This window comes from Moschus berezovskii, chromosome 18 (genome assembly GCF_049115385.1).
Source record: "Moschus berezovskii isolate FMDL1 chromosome 18, NW_MosBer_1.0, whole genome shotgun sequence".
Classification (NCBI taxonomy): Eukaryota; Metazoa; Chordata; class Mammalia; order Artiodactyla; family Moschidae; genus Moschus; species Moschus berezovskii.
The window spans coordinates 53113737-53129267 of record NC_142477.1 but is presented as its reverse complement, the minus strand read 5'-3'; the positions used below and the strand labels follow the sequence as shown (position 1 = coordinate 53129267).

Here is a 15531-nt window from a genome sequence, read left to right as displayed (position 1 = left end):
CCCTTCTGTCTCCCCACTGGTAACCATTAGTTTGTTCTCTGTATCTGTGAGCTTGTCTCTGTTTTGTTATACTCATTCATTTGCTTTATTGTTTAGCGCCCACATATATGATAGTGTATGGCATTTGTCTTTGTCTGATTTATTTTATTAAGCAAATGCCCTCCATGTTGTTGCAAATGGCAAAACATCATGGGTGTCCTTGTGAAGGCAAACAGAGAGCTGCCACACCCCTTCTCTCAGTCATTCCTGTTTTGGCACTACATAAGGTCTATGGCGGACATGAGTTTGAGTGAACTCCGGGAGTTGGTGATGGACAGAGAGGCCTGGCGTGCTGTGATTCATGGGGTCGCGGAGAGTCAGACACGACTGAGCGACTGAACTGAACTGAACTGAAGGTTTATGGCACTTCGACACAACACAACACTGCACAACACAACACAGGGCAATGCAGGAGAGAAAACCTCAATTCACTGAGAAATAGTTTTTCATCCACAGCAAATTGAGAGGTCAAAACAGAAATCAAGTTGAGTTTTTAAAAAATGTAGAAAATTATCATTTATGTATATGTGAATTTGTGAAGCTAGAGTTGTATACCAACTCAGTAAAATGTGGATTTATCACAAGAACTCAGAAGAATCTTATGGAAACAAAACTCAGGAAGTACATCTGGGTTTCATAGGACTAAGAAAGTCAATGGGCAGCAACTTATGGTCTGTCGCTCTGACTGTCCCTCATAATCACCTTTTCTCTGGGACCCGGTGCCAATCCTTTCTCTGCAAAGACCTAGAAAGAAGCACAAACAGCTTCTTCTCCTGACTCATGGTCCCGCCAAACATTTGCGGACGTGGGTCTTTGGCTGGTGCTCACTAAGGTGCCATCTCCACATGACTTACTGGTCTGAGATCACCACCAATCATTTCATTCTTAATGCTTCTAGGATGAAAGTTTTGAGAAGGAATCAGCTTTGACACTCTTTTCTCTGGTTCCATGCTCCTTAGATGAGAAACGCCCCCTGCCTCAGTCATGGTGGGGTGGGGGTCAAAGGGAGGGTGGTCATTTAAATGAGACATGGTTGTTTAAGCCAGTAACATCATCAAAGATGTATGGCTTGGACAGTTCCAGAGAAGCCCAGTTTCTAATGCACCTTTATTAAAATTACTGCTAATTTTGGCTTTACCAAATGGGATCTTAGTTTCCTGAACAGGGATTGAACCAATGCCCCCTGTAATGGAAGTACAGAGTCAACCACTGAACTATCAGGGAAGTCCCAATTCCTCTCTATTGAACTTCCTTGGACGCAGGGGCTCTAATTCATTTCTGTGAATGACATCTTTTCTGTGCCTTTTCCATTTGGAAGAATTCAATGAATATTTGTTGAGTGAATGTCCATCTCTATATTCATTCTCTGTTCTCCATATCTTTATTCCTCAGAGAACAGTGTTCAGATTAACATCTGAACAGAATAATTCCTGTTGCTGGGGCATAGCAGGTGAATGCCAGTCAAAATGACTAGATGATTAGATCTGAGTGACTATAGGTGGGTTACATAAGTGGGTTTCCTGATCAGACACTATAAACATCCTTAGAGTCACGGTATTTATCATTGGGCTTTCCATAACAACTGAGCATGATAATTTCTCATCATTCTAGAGCCAACTTCACTGGTGCAGAAATTGGTTGGAGACTTCATTCAATCTATGAGGAATTTATGTGATAGATTAGAACTAATTTAAAGAAGAGGAGAAAATGGTGCTCTATAGGGAGATAATTCCTAGTCTCTTTTTGACACTTTGAATGATTTTTCTAAATTAAAAGCTAGAAGTTTATTGGCAATCACTGCTTGAAGTAAAGAAATTCAAACATTTCGTGATTCTTTGTGCACTAATTAAAAGGGCTCTATTTAAATGGCAGAGCTATCCTGATGCCAAAGATGACAAATCAGAATCATAAAATTTTGAACCTGGAGGGAATTTACAGATCATTTAACCAATCTTTGCATTTTATAGGAGAGAAAATGGAAGCCATGACACATCTAGAGGTAGAACTACCACTCCCACCAACCTGGTCCAAGGTTCTGCAGCCCCAGGAAAATCAGCTCGACTGTGAGCAAGTGGGGAATGCTGGAGATTATGAACATGGATGACATACGGCATCTTCAGTATTTCAGATCAGTTTAGTTCAGTTGCTCAGTAGTGTCTGACTCTTTGTGACCCAGTGGATTGCAGAACATCAGCTTCCCTGTGTCCTTCACCATTTCCTGGAATTTGCTCAAACTCATGTCCATCGAGTTGGTGATGCCATCCAACCATCTCATCCTCTGTTGTCCCCTTCTTCTGCCTTCAATCTTTCCCAGCATCAGGGTCTTTTCCAATGAGTCAGTTCTTTGCATCAAGTGGCCAAAGTATTGGAGATTCAGCTTCAGCATCACTCCTTCCAATGAACATTTAGGACTGACTTCCCTTAGGATTGACTGGTTTGAACTCCTTGCAGTCCAAGAAACTCTGAAGAGTCTTCTCCAACACCGCAGTTCAAAAGCATCAAAGCTTCCGTGGTGGCTCAGATGGTAAAAAATCTGCCTACAATGCAGGAGACCTGGGTTCGATCCCTGGGTTGGGAAGATCTCCTGGGGAAGGGAATGGCTACCCACTCCAGTAATTTTGCCTGGAGAATCCCGTGGACAGAGGAGCCTGGCGGGCTACAGTCCATGAGGTCATAGAGTCGAACACGACTGAGCGACTGACACATTCACTTTCTTTCAGCTTTCTTTATGGTCCAACTCTCACATCCATACACAACTACTGGGAAAATCATAGCTTTGACTAGATGGACCTTTGCCAGCAAAGTAATATCTCTGCTTTTTGATATGCTGTCTAGATTGGTCATAGCTTTCCTTCCAAGGAGCAAGCGTCTTTTAATTTCATGGCTGCAGTCACCATCTGCAGTGGTTCTGGAGCCCAAGAAAATAAAGTCTGTCACTGTTTCCATTGTTTCCCCATCTATTTTCCATGAAGTGATGGGATTAGATGCCATGAACTTAGTTTTTTGAATGTTGAGTTTTAAGCCAACTTTTTCACTCTCTTTCACTTTCATCAAGAGGCCCTTTAGTTCCTCTTCGCTTTCTGCCATAAGTGTGGTGTCATCTGCATATCTGAGGTTACTGATATTTCTCCCAGCAATCCTGATTCCAGCTTGTGCTTCATCCAGCATGGCATTTCACCTGATGTACTCTGCATACAAGTTAAATAAGCAGGGTGACAATATATAGCCTTGACGTACTCCTTTCCCTATTTGGAACCAGTTTGTTGTTCCACGTCCAGTTCTAACTGCGACTTCTTGACCTGCATACAGATTTCTCAGGAGGCAGGTGAGGTAGTCTGGTATTCCCATCTCTTGAAGAATTTTCCAGTTTGTTGTGATCCACACAGTCAAAGGCTTTGGCGTAGTCAACAAAGCAGAAGTAGATATTTTTCCGGAACTCTCTTCCTTTGTCTATGATCCAACAGATGTTGGCAATTTGATCTCTGGTTCCTCTGCCTTTTCTAAATCCAACTTGAACAGCTGGAAGTTCTCAGTTCATGTGCTGTTGAAGGCTCACTTGGAGAATTTTGAGCATTACTAGCATGTGAGATGAGTCCAAATGTGTGGTAGTTAAACATTCTTTGACATTGCCTTTCTTTGGGATTGAAATGAAAACTGACATTTTCCAGTTCTGTGGCCACTGCTGAGTTTTCCAAATTTGCTGGCATATTGAGTGCAGCACTTTCACAGCATCTTTCAGGATTTGAAATAGCTCAACTGGAATTCCATCACCTCCACTAGCTTCATTCATAGTAATGCTTCCTAAAACCCACTTGACTTTGCATTCCAGGATGTCTGGCTCTAGGTGAGTGATCACACCATCATGGAGTCATTAAGATCTTTTTTGTATAGTTCTTCTGTGTATTCTTGCCACTTTTCTTAATATCTTCTGCTTCTGTTAGGTCCATACCGTTTCTGTCCTTTATTGTACCCATCTTTGCATGAAATGTTCCCTTGGTATCTCTAATTTTCTTGACGAGATCTCTAGTCTTTCCCATTCTGTTGTTTTCGTCTATTTCTTTGCATTGATCACTGAGGAAGGCTTTCTTATCTCTCCTTGCCCTTCTTTGGAACTCTGCATTTAAATGGGTATATTTTTCCTTTTCTCCTTTGCCTTTAGCTTCTCTTCTTTTCTCAGCTATTTGTAAAGCTTCCTCAGATGACCATTTTGCCTTTTTGCATTTCTTTTTCTTGGGGATGATCTTGATCCCTGCCTCCTGTACAATGTCACAAACCTCCATCCATAGTTCTTCAGGCACTCTATCAGATCTAATCCCTTGAATCTATTTGTCACTTCCACTGTATAATCATAAGGGATTTTATTTAGGTCATAGCTGAATTTTTTCCCCATTTTCTTCAATTTAAGTCTGCATTTTGCAATAGGAGTTCATGATCTGAGCCACAAGTCAGCTCCCGGTCTTGTTTTTGTCTTCAATAGTACATATGGCTAAGCCCATGGAAGGAAAATGAGACAGCACTCCATCCTGAAGGAAAGAGAAAAGATGGCTCACTCTTAGGAGTGTGTATCTAGCCAGAGTTGTTCCAAACTGGTCAGAGAAGCTCCATGGGCCTGGCTGGGGTCCTGGGTATAACACGCCTGCCCAGTGAGTTCTTACCATAAGCCAGCCACCATGCTCGACAATCAGTCCTCATGGACTGGAATAACCACACAACCCACCTATGGGATCAGCATCATTACCTTCCTTTTACAGGGGTGGAGACAGAAGTTGAGACAATTAAGAGATTTGTTCCAGGTCACAGACCAAGGTCACCTACTAATATCTGAACCGTGATTTGCCCTCAGGTCTCTTAAGAAACCAAGCTTATGTCCTTAACCAAGGATGACATTTGAGTAGAGGCTCCCTAGGGACACTGGTGACAGTCTTGGGCTCTCTGGGCAATCTCCCTCTGCACTGCTTGTGCATTTACATTTCTGTGGTTACCTGAGCCTGCCAGGAGAAAGTCTGCATGCCTGGCTCAGCCTGGCCTTCCAACCCCAGGCACAGCTACACCTCCAGCTATTGGCTAGGACACAGCCAGCCCGGGGCGGGACCCTTCTCTGTGCTAACACTCACATTCCTCGTGGACAGCCTTTCCATTTGTTGAGAATTCGAAAGTGAGACTGGTAAAGCTGGAAGAACCTTAGAGATTTGGTGCAGTCTCCATTTCTAGAAGGAAGTAACCAGAGGCTCAGTTTGTGTTTAATTCTTACTCATTCATCTGCCGGTGTCTATGCACCAGGTCAGCACTGGGGATTCAGCAATAAGCTGGTGCTCACTCTGGCACCTTAAAGTCGTGTTCGGTAAGGTCCTACCTCCACCAGGAATGCTTCCCCCTCCATTCTCCATTTCTCATCAGCGCCCGCACGCACAGTCAACTCCACCGCAGAACTCGCCGCGCAGGGCGGGTGACTCGCTCTCTCCGTACCGAGTCGGCCCGGCCCCGCCGCGTGTCCGCGCCGTGCACCCCGGCGCCGGGCGGAGCGTGATGGGGCGCAGCAGCTGCGGGCTGCCAGCGGCCCTCCCCGCCCCGGCCCAGCCCCCGCGCTGGTTGGGGGCGGCGCCCCCCGGTCCCGCTCCGGTGCCGGCCGGGGGCAGGGAGGGGCCGGAGCAGGTAGCTCAGCCGCCACCCGGGAGCGAGCTCGGGGCGCGGGGCTGTTGCAGCGGGATGGGGCGCCTCGGGGCCCGCCGCCTCGTCCTGCTCGCCGCCTTCCTGGGGCTCTGCGGGGCGCGCGGGGCGCTTGGAGGTACGCGCCCCCAACTTCCCCACTTCCCCTCCCCGTCCCTTCCCCGGCCGGCCGCGCGCGGCGCCCGCTGGAGGCGGTGGGGAGCGGGGTGGAGGGCGCGGGCGGGAGCCCCCTGTGATCCGAGGGCCCCGGGAGACCCCGCGGCCCGGCCAGTCCCGCGGCGACCGCGACTTGGACTCTCAGCCGGGGCCTCGGGAGCCCGGCAGCCCGGGGAGGAGACCGCTCGGCCCTGCGCAGCGGCTCCGTCGCCTCGGCGGAAAACTTCCGACTCCCCGCCCCGCGCGGCCCGGCCCCTCCGGGCCCGGATTCGCGAGCCCCGGGGGCGGGCCCTGCGCCGCGGGTCTGGGCTTTGGGGCCGGACTCCCGGCGGCACTCGGAGGAGCAGACGGAAGGCTTCCTGCTGTCCTCCCTTCTCAGGCTTTCCAGCCCTGCCCTACCCAGGCCCTTCCTCGACTGCTAGTGACCCTCAAGAGGCCTTAAACTGCTCGCTGAGTTTCTTTTGTGGGTGGCTGTCCTCTCGTTTCCCAAGTCCCCGCACACGTCCGCAGACATTTCTGGACCTCTTTCGCTGGAGGTGCTTTACCCTTGGCGGCTTTCAGAAGTCAAAGATGACTAATAAAAGCACAGTGACTTTTTCCATCATTGAGCTGGATGGACACTGGGGCCTTCCTGCCCTCTCTGGCTGTTTGAAGTTTAATTCAGTTTATAACAAAAGACATTCTTCCAGACTTGAGAACGCATTCTCAATCAAAGGCCTTGCCAATCTTTGCGGTCCTCTGTTAAGTTCGGAATGGTTCTTTACTTCACTTTAGGCGATTTCGCAAGGAGCTCTGGAGTGATGTACAGCGCCCGGCCCTGTACTGGGGGCACGCCTGGCTCTCACCCCTGTGCGAACCTGCTTCAAAGTTCCTCTGAAACTGCGCAGTCAGTTCTACTCTTTGGTGCACTTGTGAGCTCCTCCCTCTTTATCTTCCTCCTTCCAGATTCTTTTTTTTTTTTTTTAAATCAAATAATCCAATTTTATTTATTTTTTTCAAGTTGAACAGACTAAATTTCTTTAAACAAACTTACTTATACTCCAGAGTCCTTTAAAAACTTAATAGCATTTATACATTGAAGGTATTTGATTTTCTTGTAACTAGCACTTCAAATGCAACAAGCATTTGACCCAACAAGTAAAACTTCCTATAGTTCATAACTTTAATAAATAAAATAAATTAAATGTACAGTGAATAAGTTCTCTGAAATATTTCAATATTTCTGCAGGTTTAGTAACATCGTAAAATACATTTCAATTAAAATTCACAAATCTAAAAACCTGTTAGGCATTTTTAGGCGTTTTAAGTTGGAAATGAAGACCAATGTTACATTGTAATATGCCAATTACAAATAGTACTTCAAATAGCAAATACTACAGTTTGTCCCAAACTTTAAAAACTATTCATGAACTCAACACTGAACTATTGATGGCTATGAGAATTGTTTCCTAGCCTTTTTGAAAATTTCAACCCATTTACGTTTAAGGTAATTATTGATAAGTACGATCCCGTAGCCATTTTCTTTATTGCTTTGGGTTCAAGTTTATACACTCTTTCTGTGTTTCCTATCTATAGAAGATCCTTTAGCATTTGTTGGAGAGCTGGTTTGGTGATGCTGAATTCCCTCAGCTTTTGCTTGTCTGTAAAGCTTTTGATTTCTCCTTCATATTTGAATGAGATCCTTGCTGGGTATAGTAATCTGGGCTGTAGGGTATTTTCTTTCATCACGTTAAGTATGTCTTGCCACTCCCTTCTGGCCTGAAGAGTTTCTGTTGAAAGATCAGCTGTTATCCTTATGGGAATCCCCTTATGTGTTATTTGCTGCTTTTCCCTTGCTGCTTTTAATATTTGTTCTTTGTGTTTGATCTTTGTTAATTTGATTAATATGTGTCTTGGAGTATTTCGCCTTGGGTTTATCCTGTTGGGGACTCTCTGGGTTTTTTGGACTTGGGTGATTATTTCTTTCTCCATTTTAGGGAAGTTTTCAACTATTATCTCCTCAAATATTCTCTCATGGTCTTTCTTTTTGTCTTCTTCTTCTGGGACTCCTATGATTCGAATGTTGGAGCGTTTAACATTGTCCCAGAGGGCTCTAATATTGTCCTCATTTCTTTTAATTCATTTTTCTTTTTTCCTCTCTGTTTCATTTATTTCTACAATTCTATCTTCTAGTTCGCTTATCCTGTCTTCTGCCTCTGTTATTCTACTGTTTGTTCCCTCCAGAGTGTTTCTGATCTCATCTATTGCATTATTCATTGTATATTGACTCTTTTTTATTTCTTCTAAGTCCTTATTAAATCTTTCTTCCATCTTCTCAATCCTTTTCTCCAGGTTATTTATCTGTAACTCCATTTTGCTTTCAAGATTTTGAATCATTTTCACCATCAAAATTTGAAATTCTTTATCAGGTAAATTCCCTATATCTTCTTCTTTTGTTTGTGTTGGTGGGCAATTATCTTGTTCCTTTACTTGCTGGATATTTCTCTGCCTCTTCATCTTGCTTATATTGCTTTGCTTGGGGTGGCCTTTCCCTCTTCTTGCAGTTTGTGGAGTTCTCTTTATTATGTAGTTTCTTCGCTGTGTGTGGGGTTGGACGGGTGACTTGTCCGGGTTCCCTGGTTAGGGAAGCATGTGTCGGTGTTCTGGTGGGTGCAGCTGGATTTCTTCTCTCTCCTTTAGAAGACAATGGGCTGCTTTTCTGGGAGCCTGATGTCCTCTGCCAGTATTCAGAAGTTGTTTTGTGGACTTTACTCCGCGTTCAAATGTTCTTTTGGTGAATTTGTGGGGGAGAAAGTGGTCTTGCCATCTTATCCCTCCGCCATCTTGTTCCTTCCTCCCCAGAACACTGGATTCTTATATTCCACTTGGTCGTGGAGTATCTCTTCCCAGCTGCTCCAGCAAGGCGCAGCCGCTGTACCTTACCTTGGACGAGGGGTATCTCCTCAAGGCCACCCCTCCTGCTTTGAATGTGGATCAGCTCCTCTCGGCCCTCCAGTGCCCAAGCAGCCACCGCCTCCTGGACGTGGTACAGCTCCTCTCGGCCACCGCCCTAACCCTGGGTGCGGGGCAGCTCCTCTCAGCCACGATTCTGCACGTGGTCGGTTGCGCCAGAGCCGGGCGTCTCCCGCGTCTGCGCCGCCAGAGCTGGGCGTCTCCCGCGTCTGCGCCTGCGCCGCCGGAGCCGGGCGTCTCCCGCGTCTCCAGATTCTTTTTTCTGTCCGCTTCCCGGCCTCTTCCTGCCTGGCGTGCAGGGAGCAACCGGAGGGTACAGGACTCCAGGTGTGAGGCCACTGTGGCTGTGGCTTTGGTGTATAATTGAGAGGGAAGGTGCTGGATGCAGGCCAGGGGGATCTGAGTGGGTAGTGAATGGTGTTGGGGGACAGGTGAGGTGGTGATGGTCAGAGCCAGGGATCCGAGTGGTCTGTGTGGGGTGATGGGAAGCCTATGGCTTTGGAGTCAGGTGGACTTGGGCTTTAATCGGGTGTCATCACTTATTCTCAGAGTGACTTTGGGAAAATTACTTAGTTTTGATGTTGCTTTTGTAAAACTGGGATGATAATTGCTTCTTCAGAAAAACTTGAATGAAGTATTCAAGTCCCTCCTAGAGGGACTTCTCAGGGGTAGAGAATCCATTTGTAATGCAGGAGACACAGGGAGGTGTTGAGGGGAGGTAGGGGGGAGGGTTTTAATTCCTGGGTTGGAAAGATCCCCTGGAGGAAGGCATGGCAACTCACTCTAATATTCTTGCCTGGAGAATCCCATGGACAGAGGAGCTTGGCAGGCTACAGTCCATAGGGTCACAGAGTTGGACATGACTGAAGTGACTGATCATGCACGCAGGCAAGATCTCCTGGCAGCCTGGGAACTACTGGATAAATGCTCATTTCCCTTCTCTCCTACTGATGACTGTCCTGTCCTTTTCATCTGTGCTGTTAGCTTGTGCATGAGAAAGACCCAATAGGTTAGATATCCATTGAGGGGTACAGAATGTGGATAGGGGAGATTTATTGAATGAAGAATTCCATAGCATATAATTTAGCATATATACTGTTCTTCACCCTCGACTCTAATTACATGACAAATATCGGATACTGAGGTCTCACCAAAAGCTGCTTTCAGGCACTTTGAAGAATATTTTCTTGCATAGCCAGGTGTGTAATGTGAATTTATCTTTCTTCTTTGGGTGATTCAGGCTGTTACTTTGAAGAATCTAATTGCCGAAGATGCCAACTAAAAAACACACAACATGAGAGTTGCAAGTTAAGTTTTATATTTGGGGCAAAATGAGGAGACAGCAGGGAGACAGCATTTCAGGTAGCTCTGAGAAACCACTCCAAAGAGGTAGTGGGGAAGGTCAGTATATACATGATTTTGGTGAAGGTGGAGTGCATGCACTCAAGCACCTGTTTTCTGCAGGTTTTTGCTAGTCACACGGAGCAGTCGTCACCATGAAGGATTTTAGTGCTTTTCTAGATGTGAGGAGACTCAAGAAATGGGCTTATAAAATCATCTCCTGAAAATATCTAACTGTCTGAGAACCTGTTCTGCAAGTTTTTCTCAGAGCACAGAATGCCTCACTTCTACTCTCCACCCTGATCTCCTTGCAGAGGGTGTTTTGTTGAAAATCAGTAGCTGCGCTAGCAACTGATTTAGTCCTTGTAGAGGTAGAAGGCAAGTGCCAATTTATGGTTGACAAAGGCTTAGATAAATGCTGCTCTCAGTCTTTATATGATACAGGGTGTTATGTCCTCATGGAGTCTCATCACAGTAGGAAGTCACCTTTGTCTGGTAAGCAGATTGGGGATGCTACAGATACTCTTGTTGAGATAGTCACATCTTACTTCATTCAACATGGATTATATTACTTTACATAGTGAAAGGGACTTTGCAGATGTTATCAAATTAGGGATTTTGAGGGTGGAGAGATTATCCTGAATTATCTCAACGGACCCTAAAGGTGATCATAGGGGTGCCATAAGAGAAGGGCAAGAGGGTCAAAATCAAAGAAGGAGATGATGTGATGGAAGCAGAGGTCAGAGTGATATGATTGCTGGCTAGGGCCACAAACCAAGACATGTGATGATCTCTAGAAGTTGGAAAAGGCGAGACAGAGGCTCCCCCAGAGCTTCCAGAAAGAATGAAGGCCTTCAAACACTTTGATTTAGCTCAGTGAACTCCAGAACTCTTTAAGACAATCAATGTGTATCATTTTAAGCCATTAAATTAGTGGCAGTTTGTTAACAGCAGCTCAGTCCTGTCTGACTCTTTGTGGCTGCATGGACTATACAGTCCATGGAATTCTCCAGGCCACAATACTGGAGTGGGTAGCCTTTTCCTTCTCCAGGGGATCTTCCCAATCCAGGGATCAAATCTAGGTCTCCCAAATTACAGGCGGATTCTTTACCAGCTGAGCCCTAGCCCTGTTAGGGAAGATCTAACAGCAGCAATAGGAAGTTTACAGAGGGAGTGTCTGAACTAGTAAGAGATCATATAAAGGGCTATTTAATTCTGTTTGTTTTTAAACTTTTTATTTTATATTAGAGTGTGCGTGAGTGCTAAGTCGTTTCAGTTGTGTCCAGCTCTGTGACCCCATGGACTGTAGCCCTCCAGGCTTCTCTGTTCGTGGGATTCTCCAGGCAAGAATACTGGAGTGAGTTTCTACGCCCTCCTCCAGGAGATCGTCCCACCCAGGGATCGAACCCATGTCTCTTATGTCTCCTGCATTGGCAGGCAGATTCTTTACCACTAGCCTTACCTGGGAAGCCCTTTATGTTAGAGTATAGCTGATGAACAGTGTTGTGATAGTTTCAGATGGACAGTAAAAGAACTCAGCCATATATATGTATGTATCCATTCTCCCCCAAACTCCCCTCCCATCCAGGCTGCCACGTATCATTGAGGAAAGTTCTGGGGGCCATTTGATTCTGATTGTCAGGAGAAAGCACATGCCATCAGAGAGCAGTGGAGCTGGGAGCTTTAGAGAAAGTTCTGTCCATGTGTAGAGCGAGCCTGACTCCAGCACTCGCTCTAGAGTCTGTGGCTGGGCCTAGAGAGCTCCTAGATAGTGGGGGAGCAGACACAGAAATGTCTTGAGTGTCACTCATGGAGCATTCAGGATAAGACATAAGCTCTGCGGTCACTAAGGAAGGAGCTGTCAGCTCAGCCCGAGGTGGCTGGGGACTAGGATGACCACTGCCTCAATTCTAGGGGTTTCTATAGGAATCTACGTCTACAGGATTAGCTCCCCCTGCAGTTGTGCGGGACACAATGTTTATGACTATTTTTAGCAGTCCTAGAGAACTTCTGCCCCATTGAGGAGGGTATGGGCAGGGCAAGTGCTGGTTTTCTCTTGCAACCTGAACAGTGGGCATGGAGACTGATGTTTGGGGAATGAATGAAAGTTGAGAGGCTGGTGCGACATGTTCTGTAATAGCCAGGATTCCAGGGCTGTGGATTGCCCCGGCTCTTCCTGAAAACCTAAGATTTCCATCCTCATCGTGGCCTTGGGCCTACTACTCGCTTCTCCGCCACCCTCCCAACTGTGTCAGCAACACATTTAGTATAGAGATGTAGAGCCAGGGACCCGTCCCACCTTCCCAGCCTAGTGAACAGCCGGTCAGTCGCTCAGCCTGCAGCCGTGGAGCAAATATCTATTCACCCATTGATTTTCTTTCTTTAACTGTTAGTGGACCTGACTCTTGTGGGAGAGACTGTCAGAACTTTCCCTGTTGGGATTTGCTTTCAGTGAATAAAGGAGGTCGGGCCTCCTAGGGCGTGTTAGATATTTGTGCTCATTTTTTTCACATTTGTAAGTTTTCTTCTTTCTCAAAATGCTGTGGATTAAGTTGTGCGCACGTGAACTAAATTGCTTCAGTCGTATTAGATTCTGTGTGACTCTATGGATTGTAGCCTGCCAGACTCCTCTGTCCATGGAATTCTTCAGGCAAGAATACTGAAGTGGCTTGCCATGCCCTCCTCTAGGGGTTCTTCCTGACCGATCGAATCAGTGTCTCTTGCGTCTCCTGCATTGGCAGGCGGGTTCTTTACCATTAACACCACCTGGGAAACTGGTGGATAAAGCTAGTGATCTCTTGAATAAATGCTCAACATCAGTTTGATAAAGTATGGACCGTCAATACCATGGTGAAACACTGTCAAGGCTCTTACAGATGCATTTGTGGGGTAAAATGTGGCTTTCCAAGTGAAGTTATTCCACTCAAATGATACAGCATGAGTAAGAGCTGTTTTATAACTTCAGCCCTTCTCTTAGAACTTCATCTTAGGAGTCTGTATAATGCAAATACTCTAGCAGAGAAGTTTGTTTTCATTGTTTTTTGTTTTAATTTAAAAAATAAGTTTCTACACTTATGCCATATCATCTATAGAATATTTTGGAAGAAACACAGTACATAAAAAGGCATGATATAAAGTTACCAAAAATACTGTATTATGAAAAGACAATTCTAATTTCAGTGAAAGCAAACCGTTCTGAAATCTTTCTTTAAATACTTTCCTGGTTAATTTCTGTCCTATTCTTGTTTTGCCCTTGCATAGTCACCAGACTGATCTTTCTAAAACACAGAACTGATATGTCTTTTTCCAGCTGAAAACCATGATGCTTCCTTACTGTCTGAAGAATGAGGTTCAACCTTCTTAATATGGCTTGTAAGTCACCCACCCCTGTAAGTCGGGATCCAGGTGATCAGTCAGCTATTTGCTCCCTAAACGTTTATTGAGAATTTCCTGTCATATATACACAACAAAACAAAGGAAAACTAAAGCTCCCCTCCCAGGTGCCCTCACTTAATAACTGGCTGCCGCTGCTGCTGCAAAGTCGCATCAGTCGTGTCCGACTCTGTGCGACTCCATAGACGGCAGCCCAACAGGCTCCGCCGCCCCTGGGATTCTCCCGGCAAGAACACTGGAGTGGTAATAACTGGCTACTTAACCAGAAATCTGGATTGCCCCCTTGGCCTCTCCCTTTCCCTCTCCTGACCGTCCTACTTTTTAAATATCTCTTGAACCTGCTTACCTCTCCCCCCGTTTGCTTCCCCCCACCCTACCATCCCCTTGAGTCCATTCTCTGCATTTTAGCCAGAGTCCTCTTCTAAATTGCAATCTGGTTATGTCATGTCCCTGTGTGACCCCTTTATAGCCCTCTTCGGATAATCTAAACTCTTCAGCTTGGCTTCTAAGCCATCATTTACAGAGTGCCTAATGTGCCCTGCACTGCTGTGTGCACGGTGAAGCTGTGATCAAGATCAACAAAGGCTCCTGACCTCAGAGTCTTACCTTCTGTTTGGAGTGATGTGGTGCTGGGACCAAATAATAACCCAGAAAACAAATAGAGAAGATAATCAGAGATTCAAGTAAGAGTCTTTGAAGGGAGTAGTCTGGTACTGGGACTGGGTGTCTACTTTTGCAAGCATGCATGTGTGTGTGCGTGTGTGTGTGAGTGTGTGTGTGGCTGTGCACATGCACTTTGAACTGAAAGTTCAGGGAAGGCCTCAAATGGATGCAGTGGTATTTGCCCCCTAACCCTTTGTGCCTCTGCAGCTTCTTTCTGTCCTGGCTGCCCACTCCTTATACTGCGGTCAGCCACACTGGGCTTCTGGTTCCTCTCTTCTATCTCCCCACTTTTTTTCTTTCCTCTTCCTTTCCTCCACCCCTCACCAGCTCTTCCTAGAAGCCACTGCCTTGCCTGAAACACCTTTCCTCCATCTACCCTCCTTGACAAGGCCCAGTGCTTCTGTTGTGGTCTGAATTTCCTGGTTAATAATCAGGCAACTGTAATTACTTGATATACAGTCTTTCTCAGTCACCACTGATTTCCCAGGACCAAACAGTCTGTCTGGACAGAATATGCACATGGGATGGGATATTTACATCTGCCAGGGAGAGACCTTAATAGATTGCTCCTTCCCTCATACCCCACTGGGCTCAAGCCAAGTTTCTGTTCTGGTACTTTCTATTATCACTTGGATACCCTCTTTTTTCTAAACAATTTCCCCCCGTGATAGATTGGGAGTTCCTTTGTCTTATTAATTCTCCAACCAACCCCTCATAGTACCTGGCACACAGTAAATGCCAAAAAACTTGAACATAAAACCAAAATCAAACAAAAATCCAGGAAGATATAGTTTGAAAGAAGGAATGGAAACCAATTCTAAAGTAGGTAAAATGAATCATATAGTCACCTACCTGGGAGAAATTACAGAAACCTTCCACGCAAAGTATTTTACTTCATGGCAAAACTTGGGTTTCTATTCAGACACTTGACCATTTATTTAAGGACACAAAATCAGGAAGCTGCTCTGATTTTTTGGTTCAACTTGATTCGCTACCCTCCTGTAAAATACCCAAACACACCTTTCCCTTCACTGCAGGCAGAGATTGCCTTTCTTTTTCTAGAAACCAGTTTTATTTGTGTTTCTACTTGCTTTTTATTCTGATTTTGAGGTGCTTACTAGGGACCACAGAAATTAGGGTCGACTTGGAAGTATGCAGCTTCAGGCTGTCAGGCCAGAAGTTTTAAACCTGCTTCCTTGTTTTTCCCCTGAGGCAATGGAAATTTCTAGCCATCAGCTGAGCCTGGGATTGATTCAGTGCCAGAGGTGAAACATGGGAAAATATAGGGATGTTGTTTATTAAGGTTACTTAGTCATTCTC

At 45.6% G+C, this 15531-nt stretch overlaps 1 protein-coding gene across 1 annotated transcript in view; it reads left to right on the top strand.

Moving 5' to 3' along the window:
• The first annotated feature begins 5262 nt into the window (after window positions 1-5262).
• LOC129553261 (chondroitin sulfate proteoglycan 4-like) overlaps window positions 5263-15531 on the top strand; it is a 77983-nt gene continuing 67714 nt past the window's right edge. The window contains 1 exon segment of the mRNA XM_088827687.1: window positions 5263-5824. Within this exon segment, the coding sequence (XP_088683813.1) occupies window positions 5311-5824 (514 nt within the window). The 5' untranslated portion in view covers window positions 5263-5310.